Source organism: Mustelus asterias, chromosome 17, assembly GCF_964213995.1.
Source record: "Mustelus asterias chromosome 17, sMusAst1.hap1.1, whole genome shotgun sequence".
In the NCBI taxonomy this organism is placed as follows: domain Eukaryota; kingdom Metazoa; phylum Chordata; class Chondrichthyes; order Carcharhiniformes; family Triakidae; genus Mustelus; species Mustelus asterias.
In genome coordinates this window covers 12597291-12623328 of record NC_135817.1, presented here as the reverse complement: position 1 = coordinate 12623328, position 26038 = coordinate 12597291, and the positions used below count along the sequence as shown (strand labels likewise).

Below are 26038 nucleotides of genomic sequence, written 5' to 3'. Positions count from 1 at the left end.
ACACCAGTGTCTAACTGGACAGCACTGTGCTATGGGTCTCATGTAGCCACCACAACAAAGGTCTGAAGCTTGACCAGGCCTGGAGTGCAAGGTGGGGGAGATTTTGGCATGATGAAGATTAAGGGTAATTTGGAAGGAAGGGATATGGGGGAAAGGGCAAGAGCTCATGATAGCAGGCAGAGAGGCAAGAAGGTGGATCAAGAGGTCGGACAGTGGAAGACAAAGGGAAGACTATGGAGAGGGAGGCTGGACCCTGACAAGGTTCATTTAAGTGTAGTCAAACAGGAGGTTTAAGGGAAAGCACATGTACAATTTGAAGGGGATAGACACAGACTGTAGATTATGGGTTGTTAGTGTGGCACCTGTTAGTGTGGCACATTAAGGGTGGTTTGCACAAACATTGAACAGGTCAGGGCTGCAGTGCATTGTGAAGCTTACTTTTAACCATAGTCTTTGTAAATTGGAACTATGTCAAGGTTCCTGTTTAAGTTCAGAGGCTGGCAGACAAGAGTCACAGAGTGCAAACATTTCTGGTGTGAAATGGAAAGGAGTCACAGATGCTGGCTAGTTCAGGGATTATGTGAACCTCACAGTCAGAAGCATGGAGGGACCACTAAGCTGGGTTCTGGGGCTCCTTGGAATGCACACTCACTTGTTGGTGCTGCTACAGTGGACAGGGTCCAGGTCAATTACACAGGACTTGGAGCCCATTGCCCAGGAAGCAACAGCAAGCCACATTTCTAAATTTGTACTTTTAAAGGGAAAGGCAGAACTAAATAGCCTCATGGCAAAATTGGCAAAGCTACATAGAGTAAGACAGGAATGTAGCCTTGCAGAGTGAAGGCTATAGTGAAGGTGGCACAGCTACATCAATTGTGCTATCCCACAGAGTAGTCATGGGTTAACAATTAATGTCACTCATCAGTGGCCAAAAAGATTTCATTCACCCTGAGCTAATGAATGCTCATAGTTATGTCATGAATGGAAATCAGAGTCATTGTTTCAATTCACTGGAGTCATTCCTAAGAGTGCACGGAGAAATAGATTGCACCCATGTGGCTATACTGGCTCCCTGGCAACAGCCCTTGATCATCAATTGCAAGAGCTTCCATTCCATCAATGTGCAGTTGGTGTGCCAACTGAAAATACGTCCTGCACATTTATACACGATTCCCTGGGAGTTGCCATGTCTCCTGTATCCTCAGTCACTCCCAGGTGACTGGGACCTTTGAGGGGCCAGAAAGTCTGCAGAGATGGTTGGGGGATAAGGGAAACAGTGGCTCACGACTCTGAGGTGTCACCCTCAGATTCCAGTTAAAGAAAAGTACAAAGCTGCTCACGCCACCATACGCTCCCTCACAGAGCAGAAAATAGGAACTATGAAAATGTGATTCAAATGCCTGAACTGCTTGAGTAGCTCTCTGCAATATGCACTGGAGAGGGTTTGCTGCATGATGGCAGTTTGGTCTGCCCCTCACAACCTGGCTATGTAGAGAAGAGGTGAGGCCCTGCCAGAGGGCGAACTGGAGGAGGAGTCCTTCTTGGTAGCTGAAGATGAGGAGGGGCAGAACATCAAGGGAGTTGCTGAGGGACAACATGACAACCCTGATATCATGGAAGAGGGGAGACATGGGAGGCGTGACCATGATACCCTCATAGCTGATAGGTTCCAAGAGTAATAATAGGTCAGATCATTAGGCAACATCTCCTCTCGCCCTTCATGCCATTTTTTAACTTCTGAAGGAATAGGAACTATTATTGAGAGGACAGGTCCTGCATTCACACTTGGGCCTTAAGTATTGATGACTCACTAGGGTCAGATCTTAGCTGTGATTATCAGTGTCCGGATAATTTTTTTAAAAGTTTATTTATTAGTGTCACAAGTAGGCTTACATTAACAGTGTAATGAAGTTACTGTGAAAATCCCCTAGTCACCACACTCCTGCACCTATTCAGGCACACTGAGGGAGAATTTGGCATGGCCCATACAGCTAACAAACACGTCTTTCGGACTGTGGGAGGAAACCGGAGCACCCGGAGGAAATCCACGCAAACTAGGGGAGAACGCGCAGACTCCGCATAGTGACCCAAGCCAGGAATTGAACCTGGGTCCCTGGTGCTGTGAGGCAGCAGTGCTAACCACTGTGCTACCATGCTGCCTAATATGCTCACTCTGTTAACTTAAAGTCTAGTAAGGAGAACAAAGAGGTGAGTTGAGGTTGGACGCTTCCCCTGCCATGTAAGAATACAAACACTGCCTTGTAGAAAATGCGGACCAGTGAGGGGTTCACGTCAGAAAGTGCATGCCTTGGTTTGGGACACTTATCGGTTAGAAAATTCTGAAGAGCCATCCTCAGCTATTGCTACCCTTTGAGGACTAATGATGGAACTCCCCCATCATACACTCTGAATAAAGAATGGCTCTATTTAAGAGGATTGCAAAGGTCTAAACCAAAATGATTTCATCTGACCATTGTATTCAAATACCCATGGGATGGTTTACAAAAGGTGCAATTTATTCAGAGTAATAAAGTACCTGTGACCCTGAGGTGACATCAGAATGTTTTAAGTTTCCTAATTCTATCATTATGCCTTTGTGCAGTCCCAACATCATTCGCAGCAGGGATGGAGGCAGCCTACTGACTGTTACGCCCTGATGCCTGTGATGACCTTGATGGATGTCCTCTGGTGGCTTGAGCCCTGAAAGACCCAGCCTCTTAAGGGTTTCTTGCTCAGGGACAGAAACACCTTGGTGGCTTGTGCTGCTGAAGTTGGTGTGGGCACATAGCCTGAGCAGCTGAATTGTCCTGAATGGGAGCCCCCGGGGTGTTCAGCTGCCGCTCATCCTCTCCGTGGATACCAGAGGGCCCCAGCATGAGTCCTGCAGGAGGTAGAGCACCTGGCGGGTGCTCAAGGTGCCTGGTTCCCATTTGACCTTCATCCTGATGATGCCAACAGAGTGTTTGGCTATGTAGTGAGTGCATGGCTGAGCACAAATCTGGCAGGACCTGCTGGACCAAGGTCACCATGGTATCGCCAACCTTCCCATGGTGACCTCAGGGCACTGACATGTTGGAGACATGACTTTAGGCAGAATGCAGATGGTCCCTTCCATCATATGCTCTAGTCTGATTAATGATTGTCAAAGCTCTTGTCCAGTGCATCCCTTTGCATATCCATCAGTGACCTGACAGCCACTTCCAGAGGCTAATCATCTGACTGGAACTGAGCAGGTGACTGGTCACTCTGAGTGCCAGAGATCCGGGATGTCCCTACCTCTGACTGTTGCGAAGATGTGTCTGTGAGGTGTTCTCTAGAGCTGTGGTGAGCACTGTGACGGTTATTCCTGAGCCCTCTCATCCTGAGACGTGCCTCAGGGCTCGGAGTGCTGCTGGCCTGGTTAGTCGGTTGCAGTCTGCTTGTACCTGCATAAGACAATTTTAGTGGATGAGCTGAAGCTGTGTTAGAGTACGTGGCAGGCGCTGTGAATCGCTGGATTCTGTGAAGTGATGGAACTGAGATCCATACTAGGTTGTTGTGGGAAGCCAAGTTCTGCATCGCCACAAGAGCGGCACGGTAGCACAGTGGTTAGCACTGCTGCTTCACAGCTCCAGGGACTTGGGTTCGATTCCCGGCTTGGGTCACTGTCTGTGTGGAGTTTGCACATTCTCCTCGTGTCTGCGTGGGTTTCCTCCGGGTGCTCCGGTTTCATCCCACAGTCCAAAGATGTGCGGGTTAGGTTGATTGGCCATGCTAAAAATTGCCCTTGGTGTCCTGAGATGCGTAGGTTAGAGGGATTAGTGGGTAAATATGTAGGGATATGGGGGTAGGACCTGGGTGGGATTGTGGTCGGTGCAGACTCGATGGGCCGAATGGCCTCTTTCTGTACTGTAGGGTTTCTATGATTCTAGGAGCAATCCCGGTCCTCACCGTTGAACTCTACAGCAGCCCCTTCGAACTCAGTGTGGCAGATGATTTTTGTCGCCTCTTCACCTGTCTGGGCTCACTCAGGCTTGTTGTGCACAAGTTTGGCCTATATGGAGACAAAAAAAAGAGATGTGACCAGAGGGAATGGAGCAGAGATTATGCAAAGTGCATATCCCCTGTGTGTGTGTGAACCCACCTCAGAAGGGATAGAGATTGGAGTTCGCGCAACAAGACAGATGGGATGGTGGTGTTGTCAAAGTTTTGTTGCAAGAGTAAGTGTTGCCATGTATTTCCCTCGACTGAATGTGTGAGATCCATGAAGAGAGTAGTGGTTTGAGTACATGATGCCATGCTGTCATGGATCTGCTTAGTGACAGCAATAGCGAGCATTCATAGAGAAATCCCTACTATGCTGAAAAAGGCCAATCGGCCCATTGAGTCTGCACCGACTCCCCAAAAGAGCATCCCATTCAGGCCCTCCCCTCTGCCCTATCCCTGTAACACTGTGCATTTACCATGACTATTCCACCTAACTTTACATATCTTTGGAGTATGGAAGGAAATGGAGCACCCAGAGGAAACCCGCATGGGAGAACATGCAAACTCTCACAGTCACCCAAGGTCGGAATTGAATCGAGGTCTCTGTGTCAAAGTTGATGATCGGGTACAACCTTTCCCAGTAATGAGATCAGCAGACAGAATCGGATGTAAATAGCTATCATCAATAGTACACACTGCTCTCAGTCATTTAAGTAAACTATCTACAAGGTGCACCAAAAATACTTAGACAGTTCCTTCCAAACCCACAGCTATTTCCATCTAGAAGGACAAGGGCAGCAGGTCCATGGGAGCACCACCATCTGCAAGTTCCCTTCCAAACCACTCATCATCCTGACTTGGAAATATATCATCGTTCCTTCGCAGTCGCTGGGTCAAAATCCTGGATTTCTCTACCTAACAGCACATGGCCTGCAGCGTTTCAAGAAGGCAACTCACCATCACCTTCTCAAGGGCAACTAGGGATGGGCAATAAATGCTGGCCAACCAGTGAAGACCATGTCCCACGACTGAATCAAATCAAATCAATGAAGATGGGGAGATGCCAATTTCAAGAGTAACGGAATGTGAGAGATGCAGATGCAGACAGCCCAAGTACACAGAGGGGAAAATCACCGAGGAAGCAAGATCCTTCGCTGGTGGGTGGCAGCCGCATTGACCTCTTGGGCAGCGGCTTTGCAGACTGGAGAGGTGAGGTTAGTGTGCTTCTTCGACAGTCTCTGAGGTAAAGAAATTCCCACTCACCGAATAAAGGCCTCAAGAGCGCTGGTGCTGCTGCCTTCTTGAATTTTCCTCTGGGTTCCAGGCATTCTACATGGCCTGGTGAAGACAGGTGGGCTGAATAGAATGATATGAGTGTGCTGCACTGGTGTTTAAATATGGCGTTTGGACCTTCAAACCCACCAGCTGAGGGCAGGTTTTCGAATCAAGTGTCCGCCCACTAGGAGAGGCACTCATCTGTGCATAATTAATGAGGTACCAAGCTCTGAATCTGGCATGGGATTCCACCATTCTGGTCATTGGCACTGCTAGAGCTGCCCGCCACTGCACTTCATCTCAAAATGGGAGAATTGTGCCTGTTAACTCTGTTTCTCTCTCCATTGATGTTGCCAGACCTGCTGAGTATTTCTGTCATTTTCTGTTTTGGTCTTTTATGATCAGTTGTTTTTCTTCTTTTTTCAGTTTACGCTTATTTCAAAAATTTGACAATTTCCGCATTCTGGTTTGTGGAGGAGACGGAAGTGTTGGATGGGTTTTATCTGAGATTGATAAACTAAACCTACACAAGCAGGTGAGGAGCTATCGGGCAAACTGAGTACACAAACTGTTCCAGAAAGCTTGGCCTGAATACTGTTTGATAACATTTATTTTGTATATTTTTCTTGGACTCTTCTGAATTGGTCATTTGAATCGCAGCTGGCGGATACTTTTTTTTAAAAGCCTCATGCTTTGAATGAAAAGAATAACAGGTTTACATCCCAACCCAGGTGGACTCCAGGTAGCAATTTGTATCACAGTGAGCATTGCATGTGTTGAGAATGCTGTTCGGGGAGAAGTGTCTGGTGGTGATCAGATCTAGCTGATCTAATCTTGGATGTCCCCAGGGCACCCTGTGGCATGATTTTATCTGTAAGGAGATGTTAGTTACACAAACCTCGTGTTAGCAGCAAAGTTCAAGTCTCATCTCCATCCAGTCTCATTTACCTTTCCCAGATCATGATATCCAAGGCAGGGGGGCTATGCCTCCTGGACAATCCCGCAGTAGACAAAGATGTTAGGACGTCTGCTACTAAAAGTATCAATCCCCTCGTCGAACTGGTCTTTCATCTTTGTAGTGGAACACATCATTGGAGTAGAGGTACTCATCAGCTTAACTGGTCCTGTTTGAGTTGAGAGGCGATGCAGAGAACACATTCTGAACCATTTGTTGGGGCTCTAGCATCAAAAGTAGCAAGTTCCTTCCAGCGAAGCCTGAATATTGCTCACATGTATACTCTGAACTCTTACCCTGCCGGATGAAAGTGTAATGTTTATCACGAGTAACTGCTGACTCCCATGTTGTGTTAATGTTCTGAAGCAAAACTGTAGTGTCTTCTCCAGAGCACAGACATGGGCACAATTTATGAAGATCCTGAGCTGCCCAACATTGGGGTCTCCCTCTCAACCCCCCCCAGTTGAGTCCAAAGAAACATAAAGCACTACATTTGGCATTGGCTAGATTCCAAGATTTGCCAGAAAGATGACACACTTAGACTTCAGTCTGCTTTTGGGCTGCACTCCAGATTTTTGTCAGGGTTTATTCCCTTAGCCTTCAACTCTCCTGAGGTATCCACTGGGCAGTGGAGCTATTCACTCATTGCTGGGAGTTTGATTCATGACTGTCAGGGTGTGTCCACATGCCAGTGGGGGCGCACTGCATGTCTGGGGGCCAAACCTGTTCCACATTCCTCTGAGGCTTTAGCCTGGGCTTTGAGGGACCCAGTTTCCATGTGTCAGCAGGAGGTAACACAGCTGAGGATGCCAATGGAGAGGCTGTGTACTGACAGGGAGAAACCTCCACATTTGTCTCTCTTTTTCGCATTGCTGCGAGCCAGCAGTGTGGGCTGAAAATGAGAAGCAAACAAGGACACAAAAGCAGAAAGCAAGCTAACTCTCTTCACCCATACAACAGACATATCAAATCAACCTGATGGACACACCATGGCAAACGGTGGTATGGTGGTAAACAGGCTTTGCTGGAAGGAACTTGCTACTTTTGATGTTAGAGCCCCAACAAATGGTTCAGAATGTGTTCTCTGCATTGCCTCTCAACTCAAACAGGACCAATTAAGCTGATGAGTATCTGTACTCCAATGATGTGTTCCACTACAAATAATCCATCCCTTATGGATAGATCAATCCCATCTACACGCCTTATCACACCTTTTCCTGTAATAAAAACATCTCAATGCCTCTCATTTCAATCATCTTTCTTTTCCACTGCTCTGTGTGGGAGATTTCCATCTCACCCGCTGCTAACAGAATTTCTAAATGGGACCACTGCCTCTCCCAGAACTCATTAGCTCGTCCAGTCACCCTTGCTCCCATTATCGTGCTTTTGCTTAACTATATTTAATTCCTACCCATTGGCCCAGTTAGCCAAGGGATTCAAGCCCACATCCATTGCTTCTCATTATCGGCCCAGCATTCTGTTTAATATCATTCACAGATTTAGGCTGTTACTTGATATATCATCATCCAAATTAGTTACATATTAAAAATGCCCCCTCCCCCAACACCAGCTTGAAAGTGGGGATTTTCACTGATGATTGTTCAGTAAAATTAGCAACTCCTCAGATACTGAAGCAGTCTGTGCCCACATACAGCAAAACTGGCACAGTGCTCGGGCTTGGAAGGACTGGTGGCAAGTAGGATAAACATCTCACAAATGCCAGGCAATGAACAAAAGAGAGTCCAACCACCTCCACTTGATATTCAATGGCACTGTTGTCACTAAATCTCTCACCATCCCTTAGGGTTACCAGAAATTGAACTGCACCTGCCATATAAATATTGTGGCTACAAGAGCAGGTCAGAGGCTGGGAATTCTGTGGAGAGTAACTCGCCTCCTGTCTCCCCAATGTTTGTCCACCATCTACAGGCACAAGTCAGGAGTGTGATGGAATACTCCCCACTTGCCTGGATGAGTGCAGCTCCATCAACACTCAAGAAATTTAGTGCCATCCTGGACAAAGCAGCCCGCTTGATTGAAACCTCATCCACCATCTTAAACGTTTACTCCTTCCACCACTGATGCACCATGTTTGGTGTATACTGTTCATGAAATGCACTGCAGCAATTCGGCAAAGCTTCTTGCCACAGAATACAAGTAAGCAAATAACAGCACCTTCCAAACCCACAATCTTTACCACCACAAGAAGAAAGGCAGCAGACACCCAGGAGCATCACCATCTGCAAGCTCCCCTTACATGTAGCATCCTGACTTGCAACTATGTCACTGTTCCTTCACTGTCGTTGGACTGCAGCACATTACCACCTTCTCAAAGGTAATCAGGAATGGACAACAAATGCTGGCCTTGCCAATGAGTGCCACATCCCATGAACAAATAAATTAAATAAACAAATAAATGGATCCACACACATATCTATGCATATACAGGTATAGCCTCCTTCCAGTTCCAAAAAATATTCCATTGATCCCGAATCTCTGAGAGCACTTTTTAAGGCAGTTTTCGATCCAATTAAATACTTTAGCTCTGATCCTGGGATTTCATATTTTAGCCAATGTGGAATCATACAAAAAATTAAAATATACATTAACTGCATTTCTCCTGTTCCAGTATTAACAATGTCACTCAAAGACTATAGCAGGTTGGTTAAATGCGAGTTACCTTTCCTGAAATTATACTGTGTTTTATCCTTTGTTATTTGCTTACTTGTATTCTTCAGCCACCATTCATAGAAATGTTATTTTACTTGTCTGTTATTTTCCTCTCCCTGGGATAATGTAGACATAAACGAGCACTTAATAATTCCAGCTTTTCATCAGAAAATGAACCGAAAATATCTCTATCCTTTTTCTGCACAAAGCTTTGACAAACCTTCTGTGCTCTGAGCAACCTTAACTCCAATGTTCTACTTGGCTTTGTTTTTGATTTCAAAGGCTTGTCTTTATAAGTGACCTAATCCTCCTATTTACTGAATTCCTTCTACTGCCTCTTCCTAACATTCATCTTTATGTCCCTACTTAATAATCTTAACCTCTTTACACCTCTTTAATGACTTGAATAAAATTAATTTTGATTGCAGCCTCAGCCATAATTCCTTAATGTTCATTATTTTTCATAATCCTAGTGCTCCAGTTAATCTATTCGAAAGCAATTGAATTCTTCCTCATTGTTCGTCCTTTAAAGTCCAGCATTTCATCTTGCTGTACTTTTTGCGCACTGTTGCAAGCATTGCAGTTCAGCAATCAATTTCAGAGTAACATTGGTGAGTGCTTGAGAGGACGTTTTCTTGGCTAGATATGGTATGCATAGGAAAATCCAAGAAAGATAGAGAAGAAAATATATAACCAAGGTTGTGTCTGCAAAAGAAGAGCAAATTGAAAAGATATTTTTAAAATTAAAATGTATGCAGTTGTTCAGGGAATTAGTTGTTATAGCTGCTAATGTCCATATCATGCTACTTTACAGTGCCAGCTTGGAGTCCTGCCACTGGGAACAGGAAATGACCTGGCACGCGTCCTCGGCTGGGGTGGCTCATGTGATGATGATACACAACTTCCGCAGATTCTGGAAAAATTGGAACGGGCCAGTACCAAAATGTTGGACAGGTAAGTTCAGGTGTGATTGGCGATAAGGACCTCAAGAACAAAGCAAGAAATGGTGTGGTGCCAGGATCTCAATGCGAGATGTGGTGCTCAGGATCTGAAAAGAGATTAGTGGCGGGAATCTATCAGGATATGTAGGGGTGGTATCTGATGAGCAGATGGCAGTGTTTGATTGTGATGCTGCTAAATGGCAAGATTTAGAGATGTATGTGTTTATAAATGCACTATCTATTGCTCACCAAATCCAGAGGGTGAATTGAAACTTGGCATTTTTAAATGGAACTACCTTCAAGTTAATCTTGGCCTTTGAGCCTGTTGTTTATGATTGTGTTTGGACCTCTCAGTCTGTAATAACTGCCTCATCTTTATTATCTATGTTTTGGGTGCACGTCATGTTTGAGTTCAGCATTTTTCTGCGGTAGAGTGATAATTACAGAATCAAACCTAATGAACTCCTCAGAACCAGAGTTTGTGTCACAAGTTAAATACATACATTTGAATAGGACATTGAACAAGACTTGAGTGCAATGAGAGGTGATGATTTTTACAGTGAGCATGTAATGCTGAGGTTGCCAAATAATATGAAAATAGGGTAAACTTGACAACTGAGTGCTCTGTATTTTCTGGCAAGAGTGCATCTGAGGAATTGAGAACAAATGACAGAGTTCACGAGTAGGAAGTCGGTCTTTTATTGATTCATTTAAGATGACAGTTCAAACTTGTCAGGTGCAATCTTTGTAATATGTGGCTTCAAACCAGATCTATCAAGCTGTTCCTGTTATTTCTAGCAATCCATTAGAAAGGCAAAAAAAGACTTCCATCTGGATAGTTTCATAACCTTGGGATGTCTCAAAGCACTTTACAATCAGCGAAGTACTTCTAAAGTATGTGTTAATGTTGTGCTGTCTAGGAAATGCTGCAACAAATTTCCACACAATAAGGTCCCATATCCAGCAATGAAATCATGACCAGATAATCTATTATGAATTGATAACCCTTCACCACTAATTCTCAAACCAGAGGAAATAGTCTGTTCCCCATTCAAACTGTCAAATACGTTGCTACATTTAAAACCTCTACTGCTTTGCCTGCATGCTTTCAGCTTGGCGATGATGCCAGGAAGCACTTTGCCACACAAAGGGGAGTGGAAATCTTAAATCCTCTCTCCATAGAATTGTTGAGACTGAGAGATATTTGCAAATTTCAGAACTGGTACTGACGGAGTTTTGTGCAGTATTATGGGATGAGGGTGGAGAAACATAGAAACTAGAAGCAGGAGTAGGATATTTGAGCCTGTTCCATCGTTCAATATGGCTGATCCTCGATCTCAATGCCATATCCCTGCTTTCTCCCTATACCCGTTGATGCCATTAAAATCTAAAAAACTATCTTTCTATTGAATATATACAGTGACTTAGCCTTCACAGCCTTCTGTGATAGAGAATTCCACAAGTTCATTAGCCATTGAGTGAAGAAATCTTCCCTCATCTCAGTCCTAAAAGTCTATCTCTCATCCTGAGACTGTGTCCCCGGTTCTAGATTTCCCAACCAGGGAAACATCCTCCTTGCATCTAATCTGTCCAGCCTTTTCAGAATTTTATTTGTTTCAATCAGATCTCCTTTCATCCTTCGAAACTCTAGTGAATACAGGCCCAATCAAATCAATCTCCTCTCATTAGACAGTCCCACCACTCCTGCTAACAGATGATAGATGAAGTTAACATATATATCAGCCATGATTTCATTGAATGGTGAAATAGGTCTGCTGGGCTAAATAGGTTCTAATGTTCCTCTCGAGCACTCTAGCAGCAAATGAGCAGGGAATGGGAAGTGAAACAGCTATTATTAACCTGCTGTTACTGTTTTGGAATAGTCAAGCTGGCATGTTTAGCAGTGGCAGACGTGGTCACCATTGGCCGGTGATAGGATCTTATGGCCCCATCACTGTCAACAGGGTTCTTGTTGTTTGCACCCCTGCTGCTGAGGAACCCGTCCCCATGGGTGGGACCAGAAGATTCCTCTGGCGGGAACAGGAGGAAAATTCCAGCCTAACTTGATCATTACTCCCTGCACTATTGCCTTGTACTTTTTCTTTAATTTACTAGATCTTCCCTGATGTGAATCCCCTCTCCTCCACTATTTAGTTTTTGAGCTTGTCCTGATGATCCTAAAATGAAAAGCTTCAGAAACATGTCTCTCTTTTCAGAAATATTTATTTTTGACATTAAAAACAATATATATTTCATCCAATACAATAAAACTATATACTATAATGAATTAACAACAACATTTCGTATTGAAATTCTTGAAATGATTTTGACTATCAAACAATTCATCACGATAGCCTGGTTGTATAAAATCATCAACTGGATCTTCCTCATCTTCATTATTCTTTGGTAGGTATCTTCATCATCATCCTTCCACAAGTAATCATCCTCGGTATTGTTGGATAGTGTGTTGGATATTCCACATTTTAGAAATGAGTTTGTGACAAGTCCCAGTCTATTTATTTTTGGGAGACACTAATCTCTTGAACTTCTCAGTAAATGCTGCAACTTCCAGTTTAAACTGAGTTACATACATGTTATTCTTTCATGAAGGCACCTTGGTAGATCATGTGGTCCACATTGGTCTTGTTATTTGGCAGAGGGAAAATCTAAAGGTTCTGTATTTGTACATTTAAATTAATGAACCATAGTAATTGCCACTATGTAATAAATAATCACAATGTAGTGACACTGAAAACCTGGGGTTTATTTTTACACAGTGTGCATGAAAAATTCAGTTTTTTAGGCTAAAAGTCTGAGGGTCGACTTTTCCATGTGTGTTTATTGCTTATCCCTAATTACTCTTAAACTGTAAGTAGTCTCACAACACCAGGTTAAAGTCCAACAGGTTTATTTGGTAGCACGAGCTTTTGGAGCGCTGGCCCTTCATCAGGTGAGTACAGGATTTGTTTCACAAACAGGGCATATTAGACACAAACTCAATTATAAGATAATGGTTGGAATGCGAGTCTTAACAGGTACAGACCATGTGAGTGGAGAGAGGGTTAAGCACAGTGTGAATTGTCTCCAGCCAGGACAGTTAGTGAGATTTTGCAAGCCCAGGCAAGTCGTGGGGGTTACAGATAGTGTGACATGAACCCAAGATCCCGGTTGAGGCCGTCCTCGTGTGTGGAATTTGGCTATCAGTTTCTGCTCAGCGATTCTGTGTTGTCGTGTGTCGTAAAGGCCGCCTTGGAGAACACTTACCCGAAGATCAGAAGCTGAATGCCCTTGACTGCTGAAGTGTTGCCCAACAGGAAGGGAACACTCCTGCCTGGTGATTGTGGAGCGGTGTCCATTCATCCGTTGTCGTAGCGTCTGCATAGTCTCGCCAGTGTACCATACCTCGGGACATCCTTTCCTGCAGCGTATCAGGTGGACAATGTTGGCCAAGTCACAAGAGTATGTACCCGTGTACCTCGTGGATGGTGTTCTCACGTGAGACGATGGCACTCCTGTCGATGATCCGGCACGTCTTGCAGAGGTTGCTGTGGCAGGGTTATGTGGTGTCGTTCTCACTGTTCTCCTGAAGGCTGGGTAGTTTGCTGCATACAATGGTCTGTTTGAGGTTGTGCAGTTGTTTGAAGGCAAGTAGTGAGGGTATGGGGATGGTCTTCGCGAGATGTTCGTCTTCATTGATGACATGTTGAAGGCTCTGGAGAAGATGTCGTAGCTTCTCTGCTCCGGGGAAGTACTTGACGACGAAGGATATCTGTCTGCCGTGTCCCGTGTTTGTCTTCTGAGAAGGTCGGTGCGGTTTTTCACCGTGGCGCGTCGGAACTGTCGATCGATGAGTTGAGCGCCATATTCTGTTCTTACGAGGGCATCTTTCAGCATCTGTAGGTATCTGTTGCAATCCTCCTCTGAGCAGATCCTGTGTATACGTAGGGGATGGCTTCTTTAACGTGTTCAGAGTGGAAGCTGGAGAAGTGGAGCATCGTGAGGTTATCTACGGGCTTGCGGTACAATGAAGTGCTGAGGTGACTGTCCTTGATGGAGATGTGTGTGTCCAAGAATGCAACCGATTCTGTAGAGTAGTCCAAGGTGAGTCTGATGGGATGGAACTTGTTGATGTCATCATGCCGTTGTTTCAGTGATTGTTCGCCATGAGTCCAAAGGAAGAAAATGTCATCAATGTATCTAAGGTTTTGCATCGGTTGAAGGTCCTGTATGGTGAAGAAGTCTTATTCGAACCTGTGCATGAAGTTGTTGGCATATTGAGGTGTGAATTTGGTCCCCATGGCTGTTCCATGTGTCTGGATGAAGAACTGGTTGCTGAAGGTGAAGACATTGTGGTCCAGGATGAAGCGAATGAATTGCAGAACTGCGTCTGGAGATTGGCAGTTGTTGGCATTGAGTACTGAGGCAGTTGCAGCAATGCCGTTGTTGTGGGGGATGCTGCTGTAGAGTGCCGAGACATCCATTGTGACAAGGAGTGTTCCTGGTTCAACTGCTCCATGGGTGCTGAATTTCTGTAAGAAGTCCATAGTGTCGTGACAGAAGCTGGGGGTTCTTTATAAAATGCCCTCGATGTAGCCAGAGAGGTTCTTAAACTGAGTGGCTTGCGAGGCTGTTTTAGAGGGCAGTTAACGTCAACCACATTGCTGTGGGTCTGGAGTCACATATAGGCCAGATCAGGTACGGATGGCAGATTTCCTTCCCTAAAGGACATTCGTGAACCAGATGGGCTTAATGACTATCAACAGTACATGGTCACCACTACTAAGGCTAACTTTATATTCCTGATTTCTTAATTATTTGAATTTGAACAGTGGTTAGCATTGCTGTCTCACAGCACCAATGACCTGGGTTCAATTCCAGTCTTGGGTGACTGTGTGTGGAGTTTGCACATTCTCCCTCTGTCTGTTTGGGTTTTCTCTGGGTGCTCCGGTTTCCTCCCACAGTGTCAAGATGTGCAGGTTAGATGAATTGGCCATGCTAAATTGCTCCAAGATGTGTAGGTTAGGGGGGTTAGCGAGGTAAATGGATGGGGGTGGGGGGGGGAGCTGGGTAAGATGCTCTGTCCGGAGAATCGGTGCAGACTCGATGAGCCGAATGGCCTCCTAATGCGCTGTAAGGGTTCTATGATTCTATGAATTTAAATTCCACCAGCTGCCATGGTGGGATTTGAATCCATGCCCCACAGAGGATTCGCCTGGGCAATTTGATTACTCATCTAGTGGTGTTACCATTATACCACCGTCTCTCCTATTGGTTATTTAAATTTACAGACACCAGACTAAAATATGGTAGTCATTTCCCAAATTTGAAATAAGTTTAAAATAAATCGAAATTGGAAAGATGAGTGTTTTAAACCTGCATTTCCCATGATGCAATTCTGTGTTACATCCCAGAAAAATGTATTGCCTCATATCTAATTAAAATCTATTTAACTTTTGACAAATTAATAATGGCCAGTTTGCTAACTCATTTTAACATGAAAGTTAAACTGCTGAGAGCTCTGTTTGATGTCTGGAGCTGATGAGCATCTCTGTAGAATTGATTTCCAGCAGCTATTTTGTACAAAGTGTTATTCTGAATCAATTCACCCAGTTTTCAGAAGTACATTCATGACAAAGGCAAGATGCCACTGTATTGATGTAAATTGATTCATTGTAATGATGGACACAGTCACTTGGTTGAATGATGCTGATATACTGAAACAACACTGGAAATACTCCGACATGTCTGACAGCATCTGTGGAGAGATGATGTTCTGAGTATCACATGAAAAGTCGCACACTGATATACACGTGTGCAATGAACCTCTGTCTAGCCTCATTTCATTTAAGGAAAAGCCAGATAGTTTTGGTTCATATGAGATGCAGTGAAATTGTAAACATGTTTATAAAGACTGGGTTTATGGTTTCTCTGAGTGCTAAGGGGAAATCTTCACACTTTTATTTTGCAGAAGTAGCAAGAGGCAGGAAATGTAGGAGTTTTTAGTGTGTGAACCACTTTAAAACTGGAGACTGCTGAGAAGGATGACACCTTGAAGGAGTGCATTTCCTGGTGCTAATAGGCAAGAGACAGCACGGGAGAGAACAGCAACAAGTAGAAATGATAGGAGAATATATAGTTGGGGGAACAGACAGACATTTCTTCAAACATCATCATGAATCCTGCATAGTGTATTCCCACTCTAGTGTCAAACACAAAACAAGATATGCAGAACATTCAGCAGAAGGATGGAAATGAGATAGAGGTTATGGACACATTGCTACCAATGGCATTGAGAGAGGGCAAGTATTGAGGTTTTATGGCTCACTTCCTCACCTTCTTCATCCGTCCGCACATGTTAGGGGGAACCGACAGAAGCAAATCCGCATGTTCCCCAACCGGAAACCATGGATGAACAGGGATACCCACTTCTTGCTGAAGTCCAGGTCTGACGCGTTCAAGTCAGGCGACCCTGACCTATACAAGAAGTTCAGATACGATCTAAGGAGATCCATCAAAGATGCCAAAAGACAGTACCAGACAAAGCTAGAGTCCCAGGTTAGCCACACAGACCCCCGCCGACTATGGCAAGGTCTGCAAGACATAACAGGCTACAAGATGAAGGCATGTAAAATGGCTGGCTCCAACGCACCACTCCTTGATGAGCTCAATGCATTCTATGCCCATTTTGAGCAAGAGGTCAGTGAGAGCATGCCCGAAACCCTGGATGAACCTGTATCTAGGGTCACCATTGCAACTGTCAGAGCACCTTTCTCGAAGGTCAACCCACAGAAAGCAACTGGCCCAGATGGGGTACCCAGACGAGCACTCAGATCCTGAGCGGATCAGCTGGCGGGGGTATTCGCAGACATCTTCAACCTCTCTTTACAACAATCTGAGGTCCCTATCTGCTTTAAAAAGATGACCATTCTCCCGGTACCTAAGAAACACCAAGCAGCGTGCCACAATGACTATCGTCCAGTGGCTCTGACATCCATCATTACGAAGTGCTTCGAAAGGCTAGTCATGGCACGAATTAATTCCAGCCTCCCGGACTACCTGGATTCATTACAGTTTGCCTACTGCCACAGCAGCAGACGCCATCTCCCTGGCCTTGCACTCAACCCTGGAACACCTAGATAACAAAGACACCATGTCAGACTCCTATTTATTGACTGCAGCTCAGCCTTCAACCCCATTATTCCTACGAAACTCATCTCCAAATCCGCAGCCTGGGCCTCGACTCTTCCCTCTGTGACTGGATTCTGAACTTCCTAACTCACAGACCACAATCAGTAAGGATAGGCAACAATACCTCCTCCACGACCATCTTCAACACCGATGCCCCACAAGGTTGTGTTCTCAGCCCCCTACAGTACTCCTTACACACCATGACTGTGTGGCCAAATTCCCTCCAATTCGATTTTCATGTTTGCTGACGACGCCACCATAGTGGGTCGGATCTCAAACAATGACGAGACAGAGTACAGGAATAAGATAGAGAATCTGGTGAACTGGTGCAGCAATAATAATCTCTCCCTCAATGTCAACAAAATGAAGGAGATGGTCATCAATTTCAGGAAGCGTAAAGGAGAACATGCTCCTGTCTACATCAATGGGGATGAAGTAGAAAGGGTCGAGAGCTTCAAGTTTTTAGGTGCCCAGCTCACCAACAACCTGTCCTGGTTCTCTCTCTCTCTCTCTCTCTCCCCCGCCCCCATGCCGACACTATAGTTAAGAAAGCCCACCAACGCCTTTACTTTCTCAGAAGACTAAGGAAATTTGGCATGTCAGCTACGACTCTCTCCAACTTTTACAGGTGCACCATAGAAAGCATTCTTTCTGATTGTATCACAGCTTGGCATGGCTTGCTCTGCCCAAGACCCCAAGAATCTACAAAAGATCGTGAATGTAGCCCAATCCATCACACAAACCAGCATCCCATCCATTGACTCTGTCTACACTTCCCGCTGCCTTGGCAAAGCAGCCAGCATAATTAAGGGCCCCACGCATCCTGGACATTCTCTCTTCCACCTTCTTCCTTCAGGAAAAAGATACAAAAGTCTGAGGTCACATGCCAACCGATTCAAGAACAGCTTCTTCCCTGCTGCCATCAGACTTTTGAATGGACCTACCTTGCATTAAGTTGATTTTTCTCTACACCCTAGCTATGACTGTAACACTACATTCTGCACTCTCGTTTCCTTTTCTATGAACAGTATGCTTTATCTGTATAGCGCAAGAAATAATACTTTTCACTGTATACCAATACATGTGACAATAAATCAGCTCAAATCAAATGATGTGGTGTTCTCTTCTGCTATCTCAAAGTGACAGCGGCCCGCAGTGATGCGCAGCATGAGGTTTATTTTAACAATAACTGCACAAGGGTTGCTTTTTCAATTCGGGTCATTTAATTACAAAATGTATTGCATTGTCGATCTTTTGTACCAACAACGGTGATCACCCTACTTCAGGAAGGATGAGGGAGAAGTAGATTTACCAGAATGGTTCCAGGGATGAAGGATTTTAGTTGCAATGTTAGATTGGAGAAGCTAGGATTATTCTCCTGGAAAGAAAGGAGATTTGAAAGAGGTGTACAAGATTGTCAGGTTAAATATGGTAGGCAGCATGGTGGCACAGTGGTTAGCACTGCTGCCTCACAGTGCCAGGGACCCAGGTTCGATTCCAGCTTGTCTGTGTTGAGTTTGCATGCTGCGGGGGTCCCAGGCTTGCCAGCGATTGTGCTGGTCACAAATGGGAGGCTGACAGTTCGGGGTCTCTGACAGAGGCCTGCTGGTTTCTCCAAGGCGGGAATAGACCCCGCCACCTGAAATCTAATGATATTCACGCTGGTGGCCTCTGCACTGCACAGAGTGTGGGAGATTCTAGTGTGAACTCTCACTGAAAAAACCAGTGTGAATTACTCCAGTTTTCCCGCGAATTCAACACTTGTATGGGAGAATTCTGCCCAATATCTTGGGGTAAACTTGGTTGATATAAGAGATGGATTCCATCTAAACCGCTTTTAACAGGAAGGCTAGCTTACATTGAAATACATAGAACTTACAACAGATTTTAGATCCTTTGCCAGTTGTTTATGCTCCAAATGAGCCTCTTTACACTAAACTTCATCAAAACCTATCAGCATAACCTTCTATTGCTTTCTCCGCTAACATCCATCTGTTCTATAGTCCTCAACCACTCCATGTGGTAGTGAGTTTCATATTCATACCACACTCTAGGTGAAGAAATTACTCCTGAAGTTATGGCTCTTATCAAACTCACATTTGACTTCCTATGTGACTGTATCAAAGGTACAGGCTTTCTCGAGCTGTCTAGCTTTTCACACAGTTGACCACACAATCCTACTCTTGTACCTCTCCACTGTTGTCCAGCTGGGTGGAACTGCTGTCACCGGGTTCTGTCAAACTGTAACCAAGCAATCACTTGCAATGGCTTCTTTTCCCATTCTCACACCATTATCTCTGGAGTCCCCAAGGATCTATCCATGGCCCCCTCCTATTTCTCATCGACATGCTGCCCTTGGCAACATCACCCAGAAACACAGCGTCAGTTTCCACATGTACGCTGCTGTGCTCCTTGCAAGTATCTGATCAGAAAATCAAAAAGATACAAAATGGCAATGTTTGGGAACATGGACTTGGAATATTTGTTGAGCAAGGAAGTTCTGGCAAGTATTTATCCCTCGGCCAACATCCCTGAAACAAATGATCTTGTTGCTATTTGAGGGAGCTTGCTGTGAGCAAATTGGTTGCCGTGTTTCTACATGACCTCACTTCCAGAATACTTCTGTGGAAATAAAGCTTATTGGAACGTCTTGAGGTTGTGAAAGGTGCTTTTTAAATGCATATCTGTTTTTAATTCTTCAATGATTCCGTAGTCATGATAGAGTTGGAATATCTCTAGTCGTGGGAGTATGTAAAAGATATAAACCTAGATATATTGACCCAGATCTTCTGGTTTCTAGATCGTAAGAGACAGGACTTACCCCAGAAGCTGTGCTATGGGATTCCCATAGAGATCCCAACGCACTGACTCTGTAGGAATTGCCCAGGAAGTTTGAACTTCCAATGGGCAATTCCCTGCCTACTGTGACCCTCTGGATAAGTCTCCAACTCTCCATTAGAGTGTAAGATTTCAGACAGTTCCAACTTACCTGAATAGTTACCCAAGAACTGTTAGACAGAATTATTCTAGTCTAGTCAAGTAAGCCTACTTGCGACACTAATAAATAAACTTAATTCCAGGGGTAACTACACAATTGAATCCCCTCTCCCTGACCACACTACCCCTCCACCCCTGACCTTTTCTCTGACCCAACCTGCCCAATCACCTGATTTCCCAACCCCCCAAGTCATCGACCCCCCCCTCTCTCCTCCCTCATCTGACCTGACTAGACCTCACCACACAACTTAATCCCTAACCTCCCCCCATCTCGCACCTGACCCAGCTGCCATCCTTACGTCATCCATCTTAAACTTTTTGCCACTTACCTCACCCACCCTTCACCCATTTACCTCACCCATCCTACCCCCTTACACACCTAAACATTCACCCAAGTGGGTATCTTTATCTGATCAGAGTTTGAAATAGAGGTTCCAATGCTGGCCAGAAGATCAGGGCTGTATCAAAGCTTTGCATTTCGCTTGATGTCTGGTGCACTTTTGTATCACAACACAAATTGATGTTGTATTTTGACACATTTTTAAAAATATAAACCATCTTTCAATCTTCAAGGTTCCTGCAACAGATGGCAGTTGAACTCTGAGTGACCTCAGGCTGTGTTTATTAAAATCAGATGGTCTTTATTTCCATTAAGGCAAAGGCTTGATAAAATACAGTGCCATTGTCACTGGAGAATAATGTGTTATTACATTAAAGGCAGCCGTTTCTGTGCATGAGGGCATCAAATAGAATTGTAGATTTAGAAACATAGAAAATAGGTTAGGAGTAGGCCATTCGAGCCTGCACCACCCTTCAATATGATCATGGCTGATCATGCACTTTCAGTATCCCATTCCTGCTTTCTCCCCATACCCCTTGATCCCTTTAGCCACAAGGGGCACGTCCACCTCCCTCTTGAACATATCTAACGAACGAGCCTCAACAGCTCTCTGTGATAGAGAATTCCATAGGTTCACTACTCTGAGTGAAGAAGTTCTTCCTCATCTCAGTCCTGAATGGTTTACCCCTTATTCTTAGACTGTGACTCCTAGTTCTGCACCTCCCCAACATCGGGAACATTCTTCCCGCATCTAGCCTGTCCAGTCCCATCAGGATTTTGTATGTTTCTGTGAGATCTCCTCTCATTCTTCTAAATTCCAGTGAGTACAAGCCCAGTTAATCCAGTTTCTCTTCATATATCATCAGTCTGGTGAACCTTTGCTGGACTCCCTCAATAGCAAAGATTCATCACTAAGTACAAAATATGAAAGTCAATAAGTAACACTGAAACTCTATAGCCTTAATAGGAATTCTGTCTGCTGTATTGGGCTCCACATTATATGAAAAATATTGAGGCTGTAGAGAGGTTACAGTGCAGATTCATTGGGACGCTGCTTGGTATAAGGAAACAGGAATACAGAATAAAGAATTGAGAGGTTCTTGTTGGAACAACTTAAATGATGGCAATGTCCTAAAAGTGTTGACGAAAGATGGGGCAGGGTAGACTGCTGCGGACAATTTGAAGTAGCTAAGGATCGAGCATCAGGAATCATAGAAGAGTAAGTGTGAGAGATTTACAACAGAGGCTAGAGAAATGTCTTCCCACATAGGGTTGCGAAGCACATTATCTCAACATTCAAGATGGGATTGGATAGGTGGCTGAAGGGATAATGGGGAAAGGATGGGTATGTAATGAATGCGGCATGGCCTGTTTCCTTATTGTAAATTCTAAGTATTTCTATATGGCATAGCACTCCATAGACCTGTCAATCGTCAGACTCAGTGGGAGCAATGGCATGGGAAATCACTGCTACAAACTTATTCTTGCTTAGTAATGGTTAATATATGTTGTACAATATTTGAAGCTGCTTAAGTCAAAGTGTAATTTGTTTATAGTGTTCCCTTGGCAAGTAAAGATTTCAGTACTGAATGTTCGACCAGTTGATGGTTTGTATATTCTTGGGCCTCTTCTGTTATATTGGTCGGCAGATGGTAATTAAATAAGAACTGCTTTTGTTTTTGCACAGATGGAGCATTATGACGTATGAAATAAAAATACCACCAAAACATGCCCTGGCAGTGACTCCAGAGGAGGATGCTGAGGAATCCCAAGTGAGTGTTTAGCATTGTGAAATGCACACAAACTCGGAGTTACAGAACATCATTTTGTTCCCAGTCAGAATGTGAAAGAGTGAATCTGCTGAGGCTGGATTCCCATCCTCAAGCCTTACTCCATGGAAGGGGAGACCAGCAAGTCAGCCACTATAACTCACTGTTACAAAAATCAGGAGTGCTACGAATCATACAGACCCACAAAGGGAATGAAGCTTAGGAAAATGTGGCCTATGGCTTTTTTTTAAAAAAGGTTTAAAATTTTTATGGATAGCATTGTAAAGTGCGAATGCAAAACAAGGCAGATATATTTTCAAGTGAAGAATAATAATGTTGATACATTTGGTATGTGCTTTCTATTACAAATATTTTGGACACAAGCTTGGTGCTGTATGATGTGCAAATATTAATCTGACGGACTGTCCTGTAGTGATTACTTCTAGTTAAACATTGCTGATGAATTTGCGGAGCATTGCAGCAATGCCTGACCATAAACTTCAACTGATCTTGTGCATTTTCTAGTAATCAATATGTTTTAAAAGCAATGCCCTCCCTATTTCACTGACTGTAATAGAATGGTCAGTGCATGGATACAGAAGGTTACTTATATTGAGGTGCTATTTCCTGGAGGGACAGGAGGGTCATTTAACCCACTTGTCAGCTTCTGCAAATCGTTGTTGCAACCAACTACATTGACACTTTTGGTTATTCTTTTGTCCCCAGATGAAGTTACCTTCATGTGTGGAGGTTAGATTGCAAGGGGACTATGTTTAATACATTCATGACTAAAACTACACACTACAAATTTTAGAAACCTCAAATCAAAACTATGGAGAGAGAAACAAAGTTGGCATTTTGGACTTTTCGTCAGAACTGGAGGATGTTTAGTCAGAGGGTTTAACAGCTTTTAAGTAAATATGAAAGCCGGAAAGGGGTGGGGTGCAAAGGAAAGAACAAAAGGTGAGGCCTGTGACAAGGTGGAGTATAAGTGGATCAAAGTGACAAAGTGGATCATGCAATGGAAGGGATGAGCGGATGAGGTATAAGTGGATGGTAATGGGATAATTAAAATCAAAAGGTGGGTCTAGTGGAGCTGTAAATGATAACAGCGTAATTATTGAGGGATGAAAGCTTTGAAATATGACAAAAGGTGGAGAAAAATGGGTATACCCAATGGGTGAGGACCACCCTGTGGGCCATGCATTGATAGGTTGTGTGGTCAGAGAGGTTAAAGAGCCAAAGGGACTGTTATAGTTAAAAAAACAAAATAATGTATCAGACAAGGTATGATTGACTGAATAGCAGCCATCCAAATTCAACGTCAAGGAATAAAGAGATGAGAAAGAAACTAGAGATGACTAGTGAATTTTTTTCTCTCTTTCTAAACTGGAGCCGTTTTAATCTGATATTAAGGAAATATAAATATTATATTATTATATTGTAACTAGTTAAACGCCACAACATAATTGCGGCTAATCATTGACTAATATTTCAACACTTGAAAACTAGTTAGTGAAATAAAACACAAAAAGATTGGCAGGGCAGATGACATGTTGCAGCTGTAGCACGTGATAAGTGGTGGGCTCCTCTTTGCTCCACAGCAACCACATCTGCATTAAGTGTCTGCAGCTCAAGGAAGTTTGGTTCGAAATTAATGAGCTGGAGTCCAAGCTTTGGACACTGCAATGCGTCAGGAGGAGTGGCCAAGTTACTTGGACACTTTGTTCCAGCAGACAGTCACAGCCTACGCTAGTTACTTCAGATTTGGTCTGTGATCAGGAACAGGAGGGTGTGACTGTAAGAGAGGCAGGTATTGAGATCCAGAAGGCAGCAATGGAGGAGCCTCAGCCTTTGCAGTTGTTCAATATATTTGATGTTCCTGTAGCCTGTGTGGACAAGAGTAGGGACTGCAGTGGGATAAGCAAACTGACTACAGCACCTTAGTACAGGGAGCTATTCAAGCGGGGAAAACGACAAGGAGTGTATTTGTGGTAGGGCCAGCATAGTTGGGGGGGAATAGGTTCTGTTATCTACAGCTAAAACTGAGAGTCCCGAAGTCTATTGCCTGCTCAGTGCCAGAGTTAAGAATATCTCCTCTGGGCAGGAGAGGAACATGGGTGGGAGGGAAAGGATCCAATTGTCATTGTCCAAGTGGTTACCAATGACATAGTCAGGACTAAGAAAGAGGCTGTGCTGCGGGAAGCTGAGCAGATTGGAACTAAGTAAAAAACAAACCACAAAGGTAATAATTTATGGATTATTACTTGAGCCATGGGCAAATTGGCATAGGATAAATAAGATCAAAGAGTTGAATGCATGGCCCAAAGATTGATGTGGGAGAAATGAATTCCAGTTAACAAGGCACTGGAACCAGGATTGGGGAAAGAGGGAACTATACCATTGGGATGGCCTACACTGAAAGACAAGAAGAATGAAAAAGGAATTGGGGTAACTCTGTTAATAAAAGATGAAATCAGTATAGTGGTGAGGAATGATCTTGGTTCCAAGGATCAATATGTAGAATCTGTTTGGGTGGATTAAAAAATAGCTGAGGAAAGGAGTTACTGTTGAGAGTAGGCTACAGGCCCCCAAACTATCGCTACACTGTAAGACAGAGTATTAATCAAAAAATAATGGGCAATTGTGAGAAAGAAATAATCAAAGTAGATTTTAATCGTCATCTACATTGGAAGAATACAATTAGTAAAGGTACCTGGTGGATGAATTCATAGTATATTTGGGATAGTTTCTTAAAACAATATGGTCTGGAACCAAATAAGAACAGGCTATTTTGCACCTGGTAATTTATAATGAGACAGGATTAATTCATAGTAAATAATGTTTTAGCTAAGAATGATCGTAACATAATGGAAGTTCACATTCAGTTTGAAGTTGAGAAATGTGCGTCTTAAACTAGAGTTTTCAACTTAAATGAAGGTAATTACAAAAACAAGAGGCAGAGTTGGAAAAGTGAGATGAAAAATAAGATAAAGATAAGATAGGAAAGAAGTAGTGGCAGATGTTTAATATCATAATTCTCAACAAAGATTCATTTAATTGAGAAAGAAACGCACTATGAGAAGGATGCAACATCCCGTTGCTAATCAAGGAAGTTAATGATGGTATCAAATTGAAAGAAAAGATGTACAAATGCGCCAAGATTAGTAGAAAAATTTAGAAAACAGCAAAGGATGACTGAAAAGAATAGAGAGATATTGGAGTATGAGAGAAAACTGGCATCAAATATAAAAATAGACGGTAAAAGCTTCTCTAAGTATGTAAAAAAGAAAAGAGTAGCAAAATTGAGCATTGGTCCCTTATAAGGTGAGACTGGGAAACTAATAATGGGAAACAAGGAAATGGCAGAGACTCAAGTATTTGTATCTGCCTTCACAGTAAAAGACACAAAAACATCCTGAGAATAGTTGAAAATCAACTTAAAATAATTCTGATCACTGGAGGAAAAAATATTGGAAAAACTGATGTGACTAAAGGTTGACAAGTGCCCAAGACCTGCTGGTCTGCATCCTAGGGTCTTAAAAGAACTGATTTGCAGAGATAGTGGATGTATTGGTTGTAATATTGCAAAAATCCTTAGCTGGTGGAAAGGTCCCAGCAAATTGGAAAACTGCAAATGTAATACCTCTGTTAAAGAAAGGAGGGAGACAGAAAGCAGGAAATCGAAAGCCAGTTAGTCTAAAGCCTGTTATTTGAAACATACTGGAATCCATTATGAAGGAGGTAGTAGCAGCACATTTGGAAAATCATAATGCAATCGGGCAGAGTCAAAATGGTTATGTGAAAGTGGAACTATGTTTGACAAATTTATTGAAATCCTTTGAGGATGTAACAAGTAAGATTGATAAAGGGGAACCAGTAGTGCATTTGGATTTCCAAAAGGTATTTGATAAGATAACACGTAAAAGATTACAAC

General features: G+C 43.6%; 1 protein-coding gene across 2 annotated transcripts in view; it reads left to right on the top strand.

Moving 5' to 3' along the window:
• dgkh (diacylglycerol kinase, eta) overlaps positions 1 to 26038 on the top strand; it is a 545677-nt gene that overhangs the window by 405798 nt on the left and 113841 nt on the right. For both annotated transcript variants that reach the window (XM_078232299.1, XM_078232298.1), the window contains exons 10-12: positions 5668 to 5776; positions 9681 to 9820; positions 22020 to 22104. In XM_078232299.1, coding sequence (XP_078088425.1) covers positions 5668 to 5776; positions 9681 to 9820; positions 22020 to 22104 — 334 coding nt within the window. The remainder of the gene's footprint in view (positions 1 to 5667; positions 5777 to 9680; positions 9821 to 22019; positions 22105 to 26038) is intronic.